The 19,338-nt window shown below is 36.0% G+C and overlaps 3 protein-coding genes across 8 annotated transcripts in view; 1 reads left to right on the forward strand and 2 right to left on the reverse strand.

The window, feature by feature from the left end:
* LOC109683333 (cell surface glycoprotein CD200 receptor 1-like) overlaps positions 1-380 on the reverse strand; it is a 109,572-nt gene extending 109,192 nt beyond the window's left edge. The window contains exon 1 of the mRNA XM_074073134.1: positions 249-380. The gene's annotated coding sequence lies outside the window, so the exon portion shown is untranslated. The remainder of the gene's footprint in view (positions 1-248) is intronic.
* On the forward strand, positions 1-18,081 carry Gtpbp8 (GTP binding protein 8). 2 transcript variants are annotated; one of them, XM_074073141.1, is made up of 6 exons: positions 1-383; positions 2,629-2,727; positions 4,372-4,502; positions 5,259-5,358; positions 7,185-7,303; positions 8,942-10,197. In XM_074073141.1, the coding sequence occupies exons 1-6, from the start codon at positions 48-50 to the stop codon at positions 8,982-8,984; spliced, it is 828 nt and encodes a 275-aa protein (XP_073929242.1). In that variant the 5' UTR covers positions 1-47; the 3' UTR covers positions 8,985-10,197. The 2 variants fall into 2 exon arrangements, with proteins under 2 accessions (XP_073929242.1, XP_020020673.2); XM_020165084.2 differs by lacking the exon at positions 8,942-10,197 and adding an exon at positions 10,214-18,081 and having other exon boundaries at positions 3-383.
* Positions 14,571-19,338, reverse strand: part of Rmp64 (ribonuclease MRP subunit p64) — a 16,343-nt gene continuing 11,575 nt past the window's right edge. For all 5 annotated transcript variants that reach the window (XM_020165085.2, XM_074073127.1, XM_074073126.1 and 2 more), the window contains 2 exons: positions 17,541-17,779; positions 14,571-15,193 (listed from right to left, as the gene is read on the reverse strand). In XM_020165085.2, the coding sequence (XP_020020674.2) occupies positions 14,725-15,193; positions 17,541-17,779 (708 nt within the window). In that variant the 3' untranslated portion in view covers positions 14,571-14,724. The remainder of the gene's footprint in view (positions 15,194-17,540; positions 17,780-19,338) is intronic.

Below are 19,338 nucleotides of genomic sequence, written 5' to 3' on the forward strand. Positions count from 1 at the left end.
CCAGACCCCGGCAACCAGGCCCGCCGCGGGGCTTCTGGGAGAGAAAAATGGCGGCACTTGGACTGCAGTTTCGGATAAAAAGGCTCTTAGCGACATCTACGGTGCTCGGGCGCCTGAGCAGAGCTTCCAGCACGTCCCAGACCTTTGCTGAGGTGCTACGACTGCCACAGAGACAACTGACGAAATTAGTCTACCCGCTGCAGGAACTCCAGCAGCACCTCGTCCCAGACACGATGCCCGACCTTCACCTGAAGACCTTCGACCCGAGCCTGGAGGACATTACGAGGGCCGACAGCGTCTTCGCTGCCAGTCCCCGGAACCGCATCGACTACCTCAGCTCCGCCGAGCGTCTCGACCACGCCCCGGCCCTTTCCCTGCCTGAGGTGAGAGCCGCCCCTGCCCGCCTCCTTCGTCCCCGCGGCGTAGGGGCGCGAAACGCCCCGCCCCCAGCAGGCGGCGAGACGTGCGGGGGCTTCGCTGTCACGCTTCTCTTGTCACCCAGGAGAGCGAGCTTTGTGCGGACGCTTGCATTATCTTAAATAAGCATATGGATGGTTTAAATTACTGTGATAATGAATCTGGAAGACTTTAAAAGGTTTTCAAACATAAAGCGTTCAAAAAGTTAATTCTGCCCTCTTTTTCCTGTTTAAGTAAAATAGGGAAACCATGTAGAGACAAATTCGAATTTAGACAAAGAATAGGAAACGTTTCATAAATGAGATAGTCCTTATCAGTATGTAACTTTCATCCTATTTAAATTTCCTATCATGTGCAGTAATAGTTTTATTTCTAAAATTCTATTCTAGAAATAGAATTATCTGTAGGTGTCGGTAATTGGAAGATTTTTTTTAACGTTTTTTAGTGAAATTCTGTGAGTGTGCACTTTATATGCATGTTCTACAATTCAGTTACACAGTATTTTGTTTAAGTCTGCCAAAAGGCAGCTCAGCTCTCCAGCTGTGCCCTTCTAACTGTACCATTGTTACATGCCGGTGTGAGCTGTTCTGGGCCAGCGTTCAGGGTCTTTGCCTTCACAGGCCAGAGAACTGGCTCTGGAGGCAGCTGATTGACTTGTGAGCCAAAGCCGGTATAGGAAGTAGGATTTATTAGAGAAAAAAGAAAGGCTACAGCTAGAACAGTGCAGCAGAGCCGGGAAACCAGTGGCTCCCTGCTCAGGTGAAGGCTGGGGTTTTTATGGACGTTTAACTCTGGGTTAGGTGAGTTCTTTTCATTGGCCGTGGATTCCTGGGCTTTCTTAGATGAACTGGTCTGTTTGCCCCTTATGGGGTAGGAGGGGGTGGGTACTCAATCTTGAGAGCATTTTGCTCAACAGCCCAGTGGCAGATCTATCAGACTTGGTGTCTCTTCAGAATGCAGGAATGCAGGTTTACAACTCTTTCTCAGGATGTAGGAATGACCGTGCTCTCCTTGGGGAGGGGGGAGGAAGGGATACTCACTCATCTGCTTTAGGGTTCCAGACCCAACAGTTGCCTCAAATTTTTTCTTGTAAATTATGTAGAGCTGCTACAATTAGTGGACTTTTTGTGTGCTGTAATTCATTCTCTGAAATTCAGCTTTATCTTTATATAAGCGTTGGGTTTAATCTAGCAAGAGTTACTTGAAATTTATGTAGGACTCACTTAGATCATTCAATTTAAAGGACTAACCTAAGTTTCACAGAATGTATAGCATCACTGGCCCCTGCCCAATCAGTGCTCCTCATTTGTATTGATAATCATAAATGCCTTTACATATTTCCAAAATGTCCAGAAAAGGGAGGTTCTGACTTCATTTAAAACAACTGGTTGGAGTTGTTTCCCCTTCTATACCAATTAAAAAGCAGAGTCATGTATATTAATGGTTACTCAAGAATGATTTGTTGATTTCCACACTGCAGAGGGCAAAAGCTTAACTAACTATAGAGTTCAAGGAAAACAAAACAAAACAAAATCTCTTAAATTGCAGTAGTGTTACACTCTACTCTGGGAGTTCTTGAGAAAATGTTCTTCCAAATATGTAGTTGTACTTTGAGCCACTTTTGTTTAAATACTTTTTTTTTAACTTCAGAAAGCTTTGTAAATATGTTATGCCTAATAAAACTTGAAGACTTTTTTTTTCCTTTATTGTTGTGCTGGGTCGGGGTACATTATGGCATTTATAAACGTTCTTACAATGAAGTAAATGTAAAAATGATAAGATAAAAAAAGGAGGAAAAAAAGTTCTTACAATGTATTGTACTTGAATTCACTCCCTCCACCTGTCTCCTGCAGACTTTCTAGCATACTGTAATTAAAGGCACAGGTTCTGAATATATGCATTCTGAGCTCAAATCCCAGTTCCTCAATCTAGCTATATAATTTTAGGTCTCTTGTGTCGTCTCATAAGTAAAATGAGAATAATAATATTACCTACCTCATAGAGAAATTGTAAAAGAGCAAATAAGAAAATGAGTGCTTAGAACTGTACCTGCACTTTGAAGTCATTGAATAAATACTGTGTTTTAGAATTTCAGGTTTGACTAAACATAAGCCTTTTTTTTTAACATGGCTTAGCAAGACTGAATAGTTGACAGAGTTTTGTGTACTCAGTTCTTCAAGTACTCAATTCTCTTTTTTTTTTTTATGTAAGGTATGTTTTATAGGCAGAAGCAATGTTGGAAAATCCTCCCTACTAAAGGCTTTATTTTCACTGGCCCCTGATGTTGAAGTCAGAGTCTCCAAAAAACCGGTATGTTGAAATTTTTAAATATGTCTGCACTATCTCTTGACTTGACTAAAATGAGTAATAAATATTGGATGGTATAAGAAATCTTAATTGCTAAGTTCCTAGAGAAGAGATTTCTTTCAAACAAATAATAAAGTAAGATATTAATGCCTGTGTATTTCTCTGGAAAAAAATATATACTGCATTTATTTTAGTAGTTGAGGAAAGCTTCCTTTGTCTAAATCTTCCAAAGAGTTGCCAAATAGTGTTTCATTGTGAGTTGATATTTCCTTCTACAAGAGTGATCGTCTAGTTCTCGTTTTACACTGATTTTAGGTTAAGCAACTCTAAAGTTTGCTCTTTTTTTTTTTTTGCTTTTATACCATTCTAGCTCACACACATGCTCACACACACACACCAGTATACCAGTCATATTATTTTACCTAGCACCAGATGATATGTTTATTTTCCCAGATACTCTGCTCTAGTAGCTTTCTATCATTTTACTTCCTCTTAATTATGCAGTCTCAACCAGTGTCTAAGATAACCTTTTCTCAAAACTCACCCCCAGTTCCCCTTATCTTAGTATTTAGTCATGGCAAAACTTCCACCAGTTGTTATGCTCACTACCCCCTGCCCATTTCATGGTACTTGAAATCCTTCAATGAGACTTAGCTTGTCTTTTGCTCCCCACTTTATGTAGTAGGTTCTCTTTCTTTGTCACTAATGATTCTCTCCATTCCTTAATCTTTCTGTCTTCCCTCCTACCCTCCTTCACAAAATAAACCAACCAAACTGTCATCTTCTAAGTAGGATGAATCACCTTCCTTATAAGAGGACAATGGATGAGATTTATTCTTCATATTCCCAATTTGTAATTCTAAAATCATTTTTTAATAGATGGACAAAAAAGCTGACTGGGAACTTAGTCACCGTGTATAAAAATCTTTCCTTTGACAATATTTTTTCTAATACTCAAGCAATTGACTTTTAAAATGGTGTATCTTTGCTTTTCTGATTAATAAATGCCCCATGGACACAAAAGCATGAATAAACTATATTTTATCATCTTAGTTCAATTCTAACTGCACAGATACCTTATAATTCTAGTGTTGTATATGCTTTCAAAAATTGTTTAATCAGAGCACTGAAACCCACATAATAAAAAACCTGAAAAGATCTTGATTTTTAGGGAAGCAACAGTCAAGAAGGAGAAATTTACAGGCTTTGGATCTTGATGTTATGATAATTTATCTTGATAGGAGAAGCACTGCAACCTATCTGTGCCATCATTCCTCTTTAGAAATACATTATTCATCTGAGAATATCGACTAATGGTAGTTAAATAATTTACAGTAGGGTGACTTTTTATGGATAGTAAAATGAGAAAGATCACAAAATATTTTGCCTACATATTTCTAGTATGAAATCTAAAGTTCTTAACTAATACAGATTCTATTTTAAGAAAAATTAATTAAAAAATAATATGATCTAAACTATTTCTAGCCATTTCCCTTCTTTCTTTTTTACCAACTCATCATCAAAATAGGTAGGATTATATACTTAGGCTTTTAACAAATATTTGTTGGTTGAATTGAAAACATTTCAAGTTGTGAAGTATATAAAAGGACAAATTTTAAGTCAGCTTTTATTTTTCCATTTTATCAGGGGCACACAAAGAAAATGAATTTTTTCAAAGTTGGAAAATATTTTACATTGGTGGACATGCCAGGTTATGGCTATAGAGCACCTGAAGATTTTGTTGACATGGTAGAGACCTATCTAAAAGAACGAAGGAAGTAAGGAAAATTTTTCTTGAAACAGTTACACATTTAACCACAAAGCACATTTTCATCAAAAGTATTCTACACATGATGAACACTTCAGTTTTATCAAATGACTTATTTTATTAGATCCATTTCATTGTCATAATAGTCTACAATACGATATTTAGGACCAAAGTATATGTAGAAAAATAATGTTAAATTTTTGAAGTGCAGTGTTTAAGACAAGTGATGTAGCTCAGTAATAGAGTGCTTGCATGATATGCTAGAAGCTTTGGGTTCAATACTCAGCAATGCAAATGAAAAAAAATAGTGTTTTGCTTTTGTAGCTTTACATAGAAACTGAAATGAATTATCTATATAAGAAAATGCAAATACAATGTTTCTGCTACCTGTTAATCTTAAAGTAATAATTTAAAAGTTAACCATTTCTATGATAACTTGGATATGATAATGAGTTGGATTTGTGTCCCTTTTTCCCACTACAGTTTAAAGTCTTAGAGGAAGGAACTCACTCATCTTTGTGTTAGAATACTTATCGAAATAAATTAATATTTAGGAAATTTAGTTATTGAAAGTAAACAGCATTGAGACCTATTGGATTATAGGATGAACTCAGTGAATTATTAATTCCTTTTTGGTAAAAAAATTTTTTAATTTTTGATTGTCAGTTATTAAAAAAAATTTTCTTAGTATGGTAAGAGTGGGTAAGAGGACAGATGAATGAGCATATCTTTTATTGCCACTTACTTCTTTTCTACATTCTTATAGTTTGAAGAGAACATTTTTACTAGTGGATAGTGTTGTTGGAATTACAAAAACAGACAATATTGCCATAGAAATGTGTGAAGAATTTGGATTACCTTATGTGGTAAGTGTTTGTTTTGACTCATGGTTGGAGTTAGAAATAGCAGTTGTGTGTATGAGTGTGTGCCCCACACTATTTAATAAATAAACAGGTCTTGCCTCTTCAAAAGCTAAAGGAAAGGTACTTTAAGTTCTGGGACACTTTTATTCTCTTTCCCTTTTCTCAGTTTTAAGTTTTTAAAGTTACAGTCAAAGTAGAAGATTCTAAAGCTGCTCCTTTAATGTTCCACGTGCTTCTCTTTTCCATGTTTCTTAATGGAAATATAAACATTTGTTCAAAACTTGTTAATAGTTCTTAACAGCAGCTTGGCAAATAGTACTTATAAAAAGTAAATAAAATTCCAGCTGAAACATTTGCTAACCTAATTTAGAATTTAAAAATCATTCAAGAACATAACAGGCTTTTTGTATTCTTAAAAAACAGAGTTGCTTCTAGAAATATCTTCTTAGTGTTCTGTCATTTGACCTAGAATCAAATACAGACTAGTAGGGTAATATCCACATTTAGTTTGTTTTGTAATACTTCCAGATAAAATAAAACTCTTAAAGTTCCTTTTCAAAGAAAAGCGAAGAACTCAGGGACTATAATTTAGTTTCCAAATATTATCAGAAAACCACTAAACTGTAACAGTAGAGTTTAATGTAAATCAAACAGTGTTACAAGTCAGCCACTTTTGTTGTGGGTTATTACATTTTGGGGTTTATAAAAGTCGTGTGAAGCATTAGGGATAATTTAGTTATAAAGTATCAAGGAATTGGTGGTAAAATTGCCTAAATATTGTCAAGCTGGCTTTATTAAATAATAGTATTTAGGATTTAGTGTGAAAGGTACCCATTTGGGAAATCATGTAGTTTCCTCCGTTTTAACTGTTGGGAAATAATTATTTTCTTCTTTGGAAAAGGAACTGATACATCAATACACTTTGGGTCCAATTCCTGGCTCTGTAAAGAAAAAATATCACATAAAATTTGGGGCCTGGGTTGTAACTCAGCTAGAGTGCTTATCTAGCATGTATGAGTCCCTGGGTTCAAACTCCATAACCATATAACTAAATAAATATACACCTACCCGTTGGCCTTGATGAGAAAACACCCTCATCTGAGGTAATCGATGGGTTGTTAGAAACCATACACTTTCTGCTTCTCCCTCCTGCTGTTAGCATTTTCTGTGACTAAAAAGCATATAAATGATTCATCAGGAACCTTAATTTTATGAAAATTCCCAAGGAAAGACTGATGGATTGAGATTTTACTTTTTAATTGATTTTATAATCAGTTACCCGGCTTTGAATTTGCTCCAGTATGTAGTTGTATTCATACAAGTAAAATTCTAGATGTAGCTAGAATATAACTATAGTAGGTATAACCTACAAATAGCCCAACTTCTAAGTTTTTTCTTTAGAGTGTTACTTAAAAGGCTGATGTACTTTATAGATCAAAAATTATTACAAGCTGGCAGTTTTATGTGGACCAGCCTAATAATATTCATTTATATATCTTAGACCACAAGATATATTGAAACAACTGGTGGCAATTAGAAATTTGGCTCTGATCGATCAATCTTAAGTCCAAGATATTATTGCCCCATGTAGTTAAAGCATAGCAAACACATAATATATATATATATTTCTTATATGTTGTATACATTAACTCATTTAATCTTCAGAGCAATTTTATGGGTTATTGTTTTTATTTTACAGATGAGGGAATGGGGACAGATTAAGAAATTTCCATGGTTACCTAGTTGTAACTGAAAAATAGTAATTACATGTATAAAACTGAATATTAAAAATGTTTTATTTCTAATGCTTAAATTTTTGTATCTTGTAGATGGTATTAACAAAAATTGATAAATCTTCCAAGGGACATCTTTTAAAACAAGTGCTTCAGATCCAGAAATTTGTTAATACACAAACTCAAGGATGTTTTCCTCAGTTGTTTCCTGTAAGGTAAGATTGAATTGCTTTAGTGATTTTATGTACTAAAAATCTTTAAGTCAGTGTTTATTATATTGAGGTATCACATAAAATTTGGAAGGCTATGTAGTTAGCCATGATTTGTTGGTACAATCCATTAGTACTCGATTTTTCTCTTCCCTCTATTCTTTCTTCCTTCTCTTGTTACTTGCTGGATCTTCCCTGAATGCACTTTCTCTTTCTGCTTCAGTGGTCTAGCTCAACCTAAACCACTGCAGAAATGAAAACTTTACTTTTCAAACAGCCATAAAAAGATGCTATCATCTTTTTCCTTAATTTCAAAGAAAACAACTTTATGGTTAAAAAACTCATATTATGGCCGATAGGGATAAAAATTTTCCTGAAAATTTTATTTAAAAGGACCGTCTAAGAACCAAAAATGATTTGTGTAAGTTCAAATTAAACAGTGGTAGCTGACAGCATGGGGATTTCCTGAGCTGGTAATTTTTGAGAAATTAAGCTGTGATTTCATGACAAAGCATGGGTTTGTACTGATTGTGTAATGTAGGGTACAGTATGTAATGTGTAGTATGGTAGAAATAGAGCACCACTCCTCTCTGATTTCCATACTCTTTTTTGTGAGAGGCACTATGCTAGTTGCTCTGAGAAAGTAATGAAACCAGGTAACATTTTGTTGTATGTGAAACTGTCCCCTCAGGAGTCATTTTAGGCCCGCCCGTCTAGATTAGATTTGAAGTGTCATGAATATGCCCATTGGAACTCTTCTTCCTCCATTCCTATAAAACGTTCTTCTCCTTTGACTTACACTCAGGTGTCAAGCCTGTTCACTTGTCTTTGTCCCAGGTATACAGTGGAAATTCCTAGAGGTGGGAGCAAAATCCTACTTTTTCTTTGAGCCCTGAGCATTATCATATAAACACAGCTATTTCTTTTAGTTGTTTAATAAGAAGGAAATGAGATGTCAACTAAAAGAACAACATAAATATAAAACTAGCAAATCATGGCTAAACAGCAGCATTTGTTCAAAAATGCTCTTAAGTTTTAGTTGACTGAATTAATAACATAATTGTGGCTAGGGGAAAACTGAGTATTTTTTGGACTGCATCAGTGAAATTGTGATGTTCAAAACAACAGAATGATCAAAGAATAGTCACACAGCACTGTGGACTACATGTCACTGGACCATTCCAGGCAGATTGTGACCTGACATTGAGAACTAGAGCTCACTGAAAACAGATGGTTTTGGGGAGGTTATAGCACTAGATTATTCAAGACACATAATTGATCCTCACAGTAAACATGCTTATTTCACAGATAAAGCTATAAATCTAAGAAATTGAGTTGCAGAGAGGTATTTGCTAAAATGGAAAGAGCTTGGGCCTTAAGGTCAGACACCAGGGTTTTGCATAATGTAAATACGTTTTTCTATACTTGGCTTCTGATTTTAAGGAACTCATTTCATTTTCTGAGTCTGTTTTCTCGCTGGTAAAAATATAAAAACCAGGATTAAATTTATTGTATCTCCTACACATTAGGCACATAATAATGTTAAGTTTCCTTCTTGTCAATGGTTATTCAATAAGTGGTAATCAGGCCTACGACCCAGATTATCAGATTCCTAGTGCTTCATAAGGGCATTTCCTTCTTTAGATATGCCAGCTGTCTCTGTCTCTGCTGCATGACCCTGGAATGAGTCACTGCTGCCATCATACAAACCAGAGGTGACCAAGGCACTGCCAAAGGCTACCTGGCACTCAAAATCTAAAAATTAAGACATGTGAGCCTACTGTCCTTCAAGAACTTTCACTGTAACACAATAACAATTTGTAGGAATGTACTCAGAACCCTCAAAACCTCATTCAGAAGTAGAGTTGCTTTTACTTGCATGACCAACCCCAGGGCATCCCTCCAGGAGATTTACAAGTTCCTATTGTAAAATAAGTCAGGTTTTATTTCCTTCTCTGTATGGTAGGAGAAAGATGAAGTGTTGGTTTAGAATGGGGGGGGGGTTGACTTTCAAGTTTGAAGGCAAAAATTAAGTGCTAATCTTCATGTCTGAACTCTGACCCAGTGTGGAGTAGAAAAGTATAAATGGTGAAAGGTCCCTAAGGATTGATCTAGGTCCTAAGTCTATTTTATAAATGGTATGGAAGAAATTATAAATAGGCATGGCATAATTGTTTCTGTGGGTTTTTTAATGTAAAATTACAAGTAGATAATAACTGACCCTGAGAACAAAGAATTATAAAGGTTGACAAAAGCATTACACATGAATTCTAGTTGCGATAGTGTGTGAATCCAACTTCTAGCTCTTTAAATTGTGTATGTATCACTTCAGTTATATGAATCATTATGGGCTGTTTTTAAGGAAGTAGCTTTGGTCAGAAAGTCTAAAATGCTATACTTAATTAAGAAGGGAATTAGCAATATAGCAGGAAATAGTTTACATATTTATAAAACCATAGTATATTCACAGCCTGAGAAGCCATATGGTCAAGCTCCTATGGATAGATTGATGGATGGAAGAATGGATGGATGTAGAAAGACAGATAAATAAAAGTCACAAAGGTGATGGTGAATTTAAAAAACTGAAAAAAGTTGTAAATTATCAAGGTGAATGAATTTTTGTTACCATAAGAATAAACTAAAGACATCAAGACTTATTCTGGGAAGCAAAAAGTAAAATAGATTTATGGTAAAAAAAAAATTTAGAATCATGACGGAATTGGGTCAGATAAACTGGCTCATCAGATTTTAGAATACTACAAGAAGCTGGGAGAAGAAAGTCGAGACAGATTAAAAGATATTTCACCTCATACATGGATTCACAAGAATTTATTAAAAAAAAACAAGTTAAATTAATTCAGATCTGTTACTACCACTGAGATACAGGAGAAAATTATTTTTCTTTTCTTTTCACAGTGTTGTCACCTACTCTGGAATCCATCTTTTGAAATGCTTTATAGCAAATATAACAGGAAGTCTTAAATGATGGCTCCCAATATAGATGAAGTTTCAAAATTCCTTCTGTCAAATGGAGTTAAAACACTTAGAAGAATCTCAGTATTGTTTTAAGTGTTGCTTATCTGTAACTTGCAGAAGAATCACTTAAGCTTTAAAACCTGTATCTTCCCAAAGAAAGAATGAAATTGTGCCTGGGGGAAAAAGATTGATAAATAATTAAGTTATGCTGTTCACTGGGACAGATACTCGCTGGTTTTCCTGTTTCAACAAATGAATAGGCGAAGAGCATTAGAAATCTATAAAACAAAACCCTGTTACTATTATGTAGAGAAAGGTTGACCAATGTTATTTATGCTGCTTTTACCTTTTAAAAGAGAATGTCTATCATGTATATATATATTTTTAAGACTAAAATAGACTTAAGTTAAAGGAACTGCTTTTCTGTTAAGCATTGATAGGTAAATTAAAGGGTAAATGCTTACATGTATGCCTGTAATCTTTTTTTCAAGTCATTATTTTAATATTAATTATACTTGATAAAATTTATCAAGACCGTCTTGGAAAGAAATAACAATCATTTCAGGCTGGAATCATTAATTTTTAGGTGAACACAGGATTCACAATGAGAAAACCAGAATTCAAGCTCCACTTCTAACATCTGTTATAAGTTGATCTTAAACAATTTTCTTGCTTTCTCTTAAACTCATATGTAACTGTCACCACACAAGCAAGAGGTAATACATATGAAGACAGCTGCGTATTTATAAATCCAAACCAACAAAAGAATACAGCAAAATTCATAGGTATTTACCATAGAAACCATTCTGTCATGGAGGAAGTAACAAAACCACATTTAAGTGAGAAAATTAGTTTGAAAGGGCAAGAGAAAAAAAGTTTGTGGGACAGTTTAGGATTGCTACAGTAAAGATCAGGATGAAAAGATAAAGCCTTACTTTGAACTAAAAGCGATTTTTATAAACATGACACCATCCTATTCATGTGTCTCACTTTTTTCAAAGTGAGACTAACTTTTAAAAGATTACAACTATGGTACTAGATTTAAAATTATATAACTTTGTAGTTTCAGATAATTCGTTTTGAAATGTATTTGCAGTTGTTTTATGGTTAATGGAATTGGTCTGTTTTATTCTTACCAGAAGTGTTTTAAGCCAAGAAAGATTTAATGCAGGCATTCACAAAGTAAAATATGTCATGAAAGAATTGTCTTAGAAGTTATCTGCCTGCCAGTGTTACTTTACTCCTTATCTGAGCCTGGGTTCTCCTAAAAGCAGAGCCTAATACAAAGCTCGATAGGTTTTTTAAAACTTGTTTTTATTATTGTTGTGCTGGATGGGGGTACATTATAGCACTTGCAAAGGTTCTTACAGTGTATCAAGTATTTGGAAAGTGATCCCAGGGAGTAGTGAAATGCAACAGAAGGAAAGAAAATCTGCCAAATACTTTTGGTTGAAAATATGCAATACTTTTGGTTGGCATGATGTTTGATCTTGAGGGATCTTCTGAGGAGACTCATGAAATGTGCCTGAGTCACCTTTGAGTAATTACCTTTGACTAAATTCTCTCTTCTCAGTTGTACATGTCCATGTGCCAAGCAGTTCCTATAGCTTATCACAAGCCCAGAGTCAGAAAGTAAGCGGTCACCAGAGGAGAGGGCAAGGTCCAGCTCTACTCAAAACTGATTGTCACATAAGGGGCTGACTCAAGATGGTCAACAGGATTTGAAGGGACACACAGTATTTCCTCATACACTGCTCTTATAAATTACCTGAATGCCTAGTACTCCTTTTATCCCTTATCCAAGATGCTTGGGACCAGGAGTGTTTCCAATTTTGGAATTTGGCAGATTTTGGAATATTTACATGACTACTGGTTGAGCAGTCCAAATCCAAGACTTCAAAATCCATACTTTTTTGAGTATCCTGTCTGCTCACATTTCAGATTTTGGATTAAGGACCCATCAACCTGTATTCACTATCATGACCTTGACATTACTTTAGTCTTCTTTACTAGGTATAGTATGGGTTATTATATTGTACCAATCATTTTTTTAAATTTAAGACATATATTTAAATCTTTTTAAAAAAATACTGATACAAATACTATATTCCTTATAAATATATAAATTACCATTTTGTGGGCACATATATGAAGCTTTTTACTATTTTCCCAGAACTACAGAAGACAGATTAAGGGCAAGGGGGCTTGGTTCAAGTGGTAGAGCTCCTGTCTAGCAAGCAGAAGGCCCTGAGTTCAGACCCTACCATCACAAAATAAAAAAGTGGAAGGCAGATTTTAAAAAGAAGAGACCTGATTAAAAAGATCATTAATGAAATAAAAAAAAATTAGGGTTCTTGAGCAAAAATGCCACTTCAGATGCTGTAACCTCTATGTAGGAAAACTGAGTAGCTCAGTTGAGTCCTGTGCAAATAAACAGAAGCAGAAGCAGAGCTGAACCTTGTATCTTTTTTTTAAACTTTTATCTTCTAAACCAGAAATTGGGACATGAAGTCTTAGAAGAAAGGCCATTTGGAGGACTATAACAACTCCCAGGAAATAAACCAGACCCAATGAGTGACAAAAATATACCACACCAGTACTAATTTACCTTCATTTCTCAGTATGTAAAAAGAATACATTGAACACAAAGCCACTTAGAAGTTACTGGCCATTTGTAGACTTGTCATAAATAAATCTGTGGTTGGAGGGGGTGGGAATAGCTGTTAGCATTTTTCATTAAAATTATAAAGAAAAGAGATTTCTTTTGGCTCATGGTCCTGAAGGTACAAGGTCAAGGGATCTCATCTGGTCTTCTTGCTAGCAGTCCCTAGGCATCACTTAGCAAGAGAATGAATGTACAAGTGTGTGTCACTGACCAAGTAACTCTGCCACTTGGAAGCCAGAAGGAATGTAATCAGTGGAAAGTGACTAGTTGAGAATTATGAATTACAACAGCATGTTTAATAAGGCTTCAGAAAGCTAAGCACATACCTGTAATCCCAGCACTTGGAAGGCTGAAGTAGGAGGATTATGAATTCATGGCCAGCTTGGACTACATCGTGAGACCATGTCTCAAAAACTAAGGCTTCAGAACAGAAGCTAAACCATAGTTTGTATTAACTCTGGGCTGCTTCGATCAAGATCACCGGGGCTCCTTGTAAAAAATAAACATGCAGACTTCTGGCCCCATCCTCTGGGTCCATGTTTTACCAATCTTTGGGAAGTAGCTAGGAATCTGTTCTTAAACAACCCGTTAGGTGACTCAAAGTTTGAGAACCACTGGTATAGACTGAGTGAGAATATGCAGAAAGCAGGAAGGACAGGACTGGATAAAAATGGAAAGTAAACAGAGAAAATGATAGGACAGCCAAGAAAAAGGATACAGCACATACTGGAATATCATTTTTATTATGTCTATAAATGACATAAAACTTAAGACTACCATAAAAGTTTATAAACCTAGTCAAATTGGAACATCTGAACGATACCTCTCATATCATTATTTAGAAATGTTAAGATTTGCCCTCTTAGAGCAATTGTAGAAGCATGTACAAATACCAGACAATAGTCTTAACACCAAATTTTAAAATTTATGATTAGCAGCCAGGTACCAGTGTAATTCTAGCTACTCAGGAAGAGATCAGGAGGACTGCAAATCAAAGCCAGGGCAGGCAAATAGTTCATGAGACCCTATCTCAAAATTACCCAACACAAAACACAACTGGTAGAGTGGCTGAAGTAGTAGTGAGATCCTGAGTTCAAACCCCAGTACTGCCAAACAACAACAAAAAAAACCATATATTTTACTTTCTCAACCTGTGTATTTCACATGAGTAAAAAACAAACCTTTTGGAAAACTCAAAGTATTTTCACATGCTCTCCTATAAAAAGGTGAACAAAGGAAAAGAAATAATGGTTGTGACCAGTCTGGTAATATAGTTGGTGACAAAACTTTTGAGTCCCTTTGGTGATCCATTCTAATATATAAACAATATAGTACCTGCTAGAAGCTACAAACATTGGTACTCAGAGGTAGGCCTATCTAGAGTAGAGCCATTGAAGCCAAAGTGACCTTTTTAGGTGATTCCTAGCCATTCCCCAACCTTGCTTTCCATTTACCTTAAGACACAGAGAATTTTTGGAAACTTGCTTATTTGGGTCTTTATTTCCTAGTATATCATAAAATTACTCTATTTTTAAAGGAGCTTCCAACCTTGGTCAAGAAATTCATCTGTAACAGACTTTTCATCATGTTTAACACCTGGCACACAGTCGAAGCCAAATAAATACTTGCTGATTGACACAAAACTACTGTAAATGTTTATTGAACTGAATTACACAGAAGTAGCTCCTCACTGGGTTCCAAGTGGCACTTCCAGATCTCAGCAGTTCCTCTTACAGCAGAACACTGAACCAGCTTGTAAGTGCTTAAAAGTGTCCCATAAAAACATCTAAACTCCCATTAAGGCAAAAATGTCATCAATGTCATCTGTTTCTTTAATGGTTCCTGACATACTGTGTTTGTTTATTTGCATCTTTGTCCACAAATCAGTTTCATTTTCATTGCTTCCTATAAGATTCTGATGAACCTGCTTTTCCTTAGTTTGTATGACAGGATTTGAAAGTCTGCTACTCAAGAGCTGTTTACTGTTAGGACAGAGATCAATTCCCTGAACAGTAGGGCCTGAGTGTCTGCACTCAGCACTGGTGTCCACATCACTCTTCAGAGTCCCTTGAGGGAACTGCTGAATGTCCCTTAAAAGAGTTGACTGCAACTTTTTCTGTGGTTTCCTTTGCCTTAGTGAAAAATTCTTCTGTGATCTTCTTTGTCTCAGATGATGCTTTGAAGCATTGATAACTGAGCCACGAAGAAGGCAGTTGCAAACAGATGTTTTTATGCACTCTAGTTTTTTTGGCAAACTAAAGGACAGAGTAAGAAAAATATGAGCTCATTAGGATGCAAAAAAGTTCTCAAGCACTTTTAACCTGTCTTCTTTCACCCAACTTCCAATCCAATACAGAAAAATACACAATTTATTTACAAGTTCCTGTGTCTGTACAATCTCAGAATATAGGGAGTTTTAACCCAAATCTGGCTTTTCAGAGCCTAACTTCCCTCTGATTCATTGTAAGCAGATGGATCTCCATTTTGCTGTAAAAGTAATGCCTAAAACTGCCTACACTAAGTAGCTGAATGATGAGACACCTCCACACTTTAGTATTGCAGCTTTTCCTTCACACCTATCATCTGTTCAAAATGTAACAGGAGTAGAAATGGGGAAATACCACAAATGAAAAACTCCTGCCGGTATATTATAATCCATGTCTGGTTAAGCAACTTCACATTGTTTCAGGAAATGAACAAGGAGAGAAATAAAAGGGGGAGTTATAAAAGAATGAAAAGGCACAGAGGAACTGACAGCCTTGAGTGTGATTCATATGTCATCTTCAAATCTACAGAATTCAAAACTCAAATAGCTGATCTTTGTAGGTGTTTTGCTTCTGAATACTGTGTACTACCACATAGTTCATCGCTGTGATCATTAAATTTTATAAGATTAGCCATAGGTCTGTACTCTACCCCACATCCCTCCTTTCTTCTTTTAAAACAAATATAAAAATTTAAGGAAGTCCACCATATTGAAGTAATTAATGATCTGTTTCCAAACCATTTTCATGGTCTTCCTATCAACAGTGACTTTTAAGTGGGGAGAAAGTGGATGCTCCTCTGACTTGAAATGGAAAGGAAAGGAATAAAAACAGGAATCAGAGGACTGACTGAGTTCTGGATCTCCAGTTCTGATACCCTCCTCATCTGTAAAATGGGAATAATACTGCAGACCTTACAGACTTATTGTGGACATTAAACATATAATGTGTACTACAAAAAACGTATTAGTGAAACGGCAATATGAGCACTGCATTTGGGAGATACAGACTAACACAGCTAACTAACAAACATGAGTTGGTTGCCCTTCTCATTAACTTTTAACCATTGTCATCTCTGCCTCATCTACCCCTGAGCTTAAACCCAATCTTGAACAGAATGCCTCTCTCCATCTCAGACTAAGTTAACAACCTTAGAATAGATCCCTCTTTAACTCTTAGTCAAAAGTTATTGTGAAACCCCAATTATATATCAAATATTTTTCTAAAACAAGTATCTTTTCCATAATTTTTAAATAAAACTACTTTTGGCAGTACTAGAACTTGAACTCAGAGCCTTGTGATTGCTAGCAGGCACTCTATCACTTGAGCCACACCCCTTTTGTGCTTAGGTTTTGTTAGGGTCTCATGCTCTGCTTAGGGCTGACCTCCTACTGCATACCAGGATTACAGGTGTGCACCACTACACTCTACAGTTGTTGAGGTAGAGCTTGGCTAACTTTTTGCCCAGACTGGCCTCTTAACCACAATCTCCTGATCCCTGCCTCCTGAGTAACTGGAATTCCAGCTGTAAGCCACCGCATGTGGCCAGAGTAAAACTGGTACAGTGGTGTATACACAGGAACCATTATAAAGTACCGAACAGAATAGATTTTATTTCTATAGCTATAGATGAGAAAGTACGGTGCACATACAGAAAAAATTTCTTGAAGTACACATAAAGATTGGTCAAAGTGATTGCCTCTATGAAGTGTTATTCCCTCTTCACATCTTTCTACCTATCTGTATCTGAAATTGTTACCATAAGCATCTATTCTTTTTCTCAATGAAAATACAAAGCTCTGAAGTATCTAACGTCACGTAACACAGGCATTACTGGCTCACAATCCTAAACAGTTCTGAGTGTAAAAAGTCACAGGAAAAGAGGAAGTCAGTAATATGTGAGTGCCTAGCTCCTGTGAACTTCAAACCTGATCCTGATCCTGGCAGCCTGACATGGGCCTCCCAGGCAGCAGCACCAGCTCTGTCACACCCTCTTCCAGCTGCACTGACACTGTCTGCAGAAGGACCATGGTTAATCATACACCACGAACTCCCTGAGGACTACAAGCTTTGCACACCACGCATATTCTTAATGTTTTCTGAATGACTGGATGGGAATGACAAAGGGTATAAAATGTAGTTAATGTAAGTTTACTATCTTCCAATAATACAACTTTGCCCATTTAACAAAAGCAGCAAATAAAATTACGATTTGAGTAGATCTCACTTTTAGCACCTAGAGGGATTCCAGACATCCCGTATTTTAAAGAAGGAAACTAATGTATGTGCTTTTGCCCTAAACAACAGAAAAGTGAAGAAATTTTTGGAATGTACTCACCTGCAGCCTTGAGCTTCCACATGTTTAAGTCGATTACTTTTAAGAAGTTTGCTGCCCAGATAGGCAGCCTGAGTCTTGAGTTTTTTGCTCCTGCACCATACAGTTGCTGTTTGGATTTCTTCAGAAAGTTGTACAAAAGTTTCAGCTTCTCGGAATCTCTGCACAAATCTTCTGACCTGGGGAGTTCCTATCACTGTCTTCACTTTCGATTGAGAACATTTAAGCACAAAGCTGGTCTCCTGAAAACAGTGAGAAAAACACATTGAGTATGTTACTGACTGGTAAATACATACAGAAAACTGACTCAATGGAAATTTTAAGTCTTTTTAAAAGAAGGAAATTTTTCACTTAGTGAGACTTCTTTTTGTATTAAAAAACTTAAGTTTTAAATCTATTGCTCCTAATACAACAATGTTTTTTGCCACTTCTGTACTGAAAGATCCCATCTGCATTTTAATTAAATGTACACAGAAAACTCTATGTAAGCATTCTAACACACATATCTAACATACATCCAAGAATAAAACTTTCCATGATTAAATACTAGTCAGAGCCTATTGGCAGGAAAAAAAACCTCTCTGGTGTGCCCTTCACCCCTACATAATTGGATTATCATGCTTATTTTTCACTCATTTGTATCCCAGGTAACCCTCCTAATGAGGGATCATAAATGTTACTGAAAACCCTTGAAGACAGGGATTCTGCAAAGTGCCTAGTAGAGTAGGCCTATCCATCGATGAATCTATGCTGAACATGTAAAAACTGCTAAACTGAGCAACATTTCCAACTCCACTGGAACCACTTCTAACAAGGCACCTTTATTTCTTCAATCCATTCTTGCTATATCAAGTTTGGATTTTACTTATTTTTACTACTTCTCTATGAAAATATGCTGCCTACCAAGTCTGATTCTATCCTCCATTCAAAGCTTAACTTCTTGTCAAATTTCTCATGGTAAATATGAATTTTAAAAGTAGAAAATATAAAAGTAGAGGCTCATCAATATTTTGATTGGTGATCAATAAAAGAAGGTGCCCTAAAAGCAAACTAAGCATATTAATGACAATTGCTAAAAACATGTAGTGAATACTCTTGAATAAAAGGGTTGCTGACCAACCAGCATCAAGACTAGATCACCTATAAGCAGGTAGACAGGCTGTGGAAATTTCAAAGGTCGTAGAACAACAGAATTTTCCTTAAGACAGAACTGAGAAAACTCCCTTGGGGACTGATGTGATGGTAAAGAACAAAGACTGACACAAACTACTTGCATTCAAATCCCAGCTCTATGACTTAATTCACCATGTGACCTGGTCAAATTTCTTAGCCTTTCTATGGCTCAGTTTCCTCATCTGAGGAAAAACATGAAAAACAGAACATCAACCTCACAGAGCTCTTCTGAGGATTTCATAAGTTAATACATATAAAGCGTTTAAAACAACTATCAAGCACAGAAGGTATTAGCTATTAATATTATTCCTCCCTGTGAACTAGTGAGTTGGGAAAAATATAAATGCAAGCTAAAGTCCTTGCAAAAAGATCAAGAAAAACTTGTGGGTTATTAGAAATAATTAAGAGTTCCTAAACCAAAAAGAAAGAATCTCAAAGGAAACTAGAAGACATTTTTTGAGGACAAAGGATAATAAAAGTAGTTAGTGGGTGAAGAAGGGTGACATTGACGTACTTACCTGTTGTTAAGTCCAGAACAACCAGAACTTACAGGCACTCACTAAAGATGAATCATGTTAAAGACTGAACCTCAATAAGAAGAAAATAATAGAAGCCTCATGACAAATGA

Source organism: Castor canadensis, chromosome 5, assembly GCF_047511655.1.
Source record: "Castor canadensis chromosome 5, mCasCan1.hap1v2, whole genome shotgun sequence".
Classification (NCBI taxonomy): domain Eukaryota; kingdom Metazoa; phylum Chordata; class Mammalia; order Rodentia; family Castoridae; genus Castor; species Castor canadensis.

Coding starts and splice junctions, on each gene's coding strand:
- Gtpbp8 (XM_020165084.2), top strand. CDS start 48: ATGGCGGCACTTGGACTGCAGTTTCGGATAAAAAGGCTCTTAGCGACA. Junction 4,503..5,258: donor TATCTAAAAGAACGAAGGAA/GTAAGGAAAATT, acceptor ACATTCTTATAG/TTTGAAGAGAACATTTTTAC. Junction 7,304..10,213: donor CCTCAGTTGTTTCCTGTAAG/GTAAGATTGAAT, acceptor TTCTTTTCACAG/TGTTGTCACCTACTCTGGAA.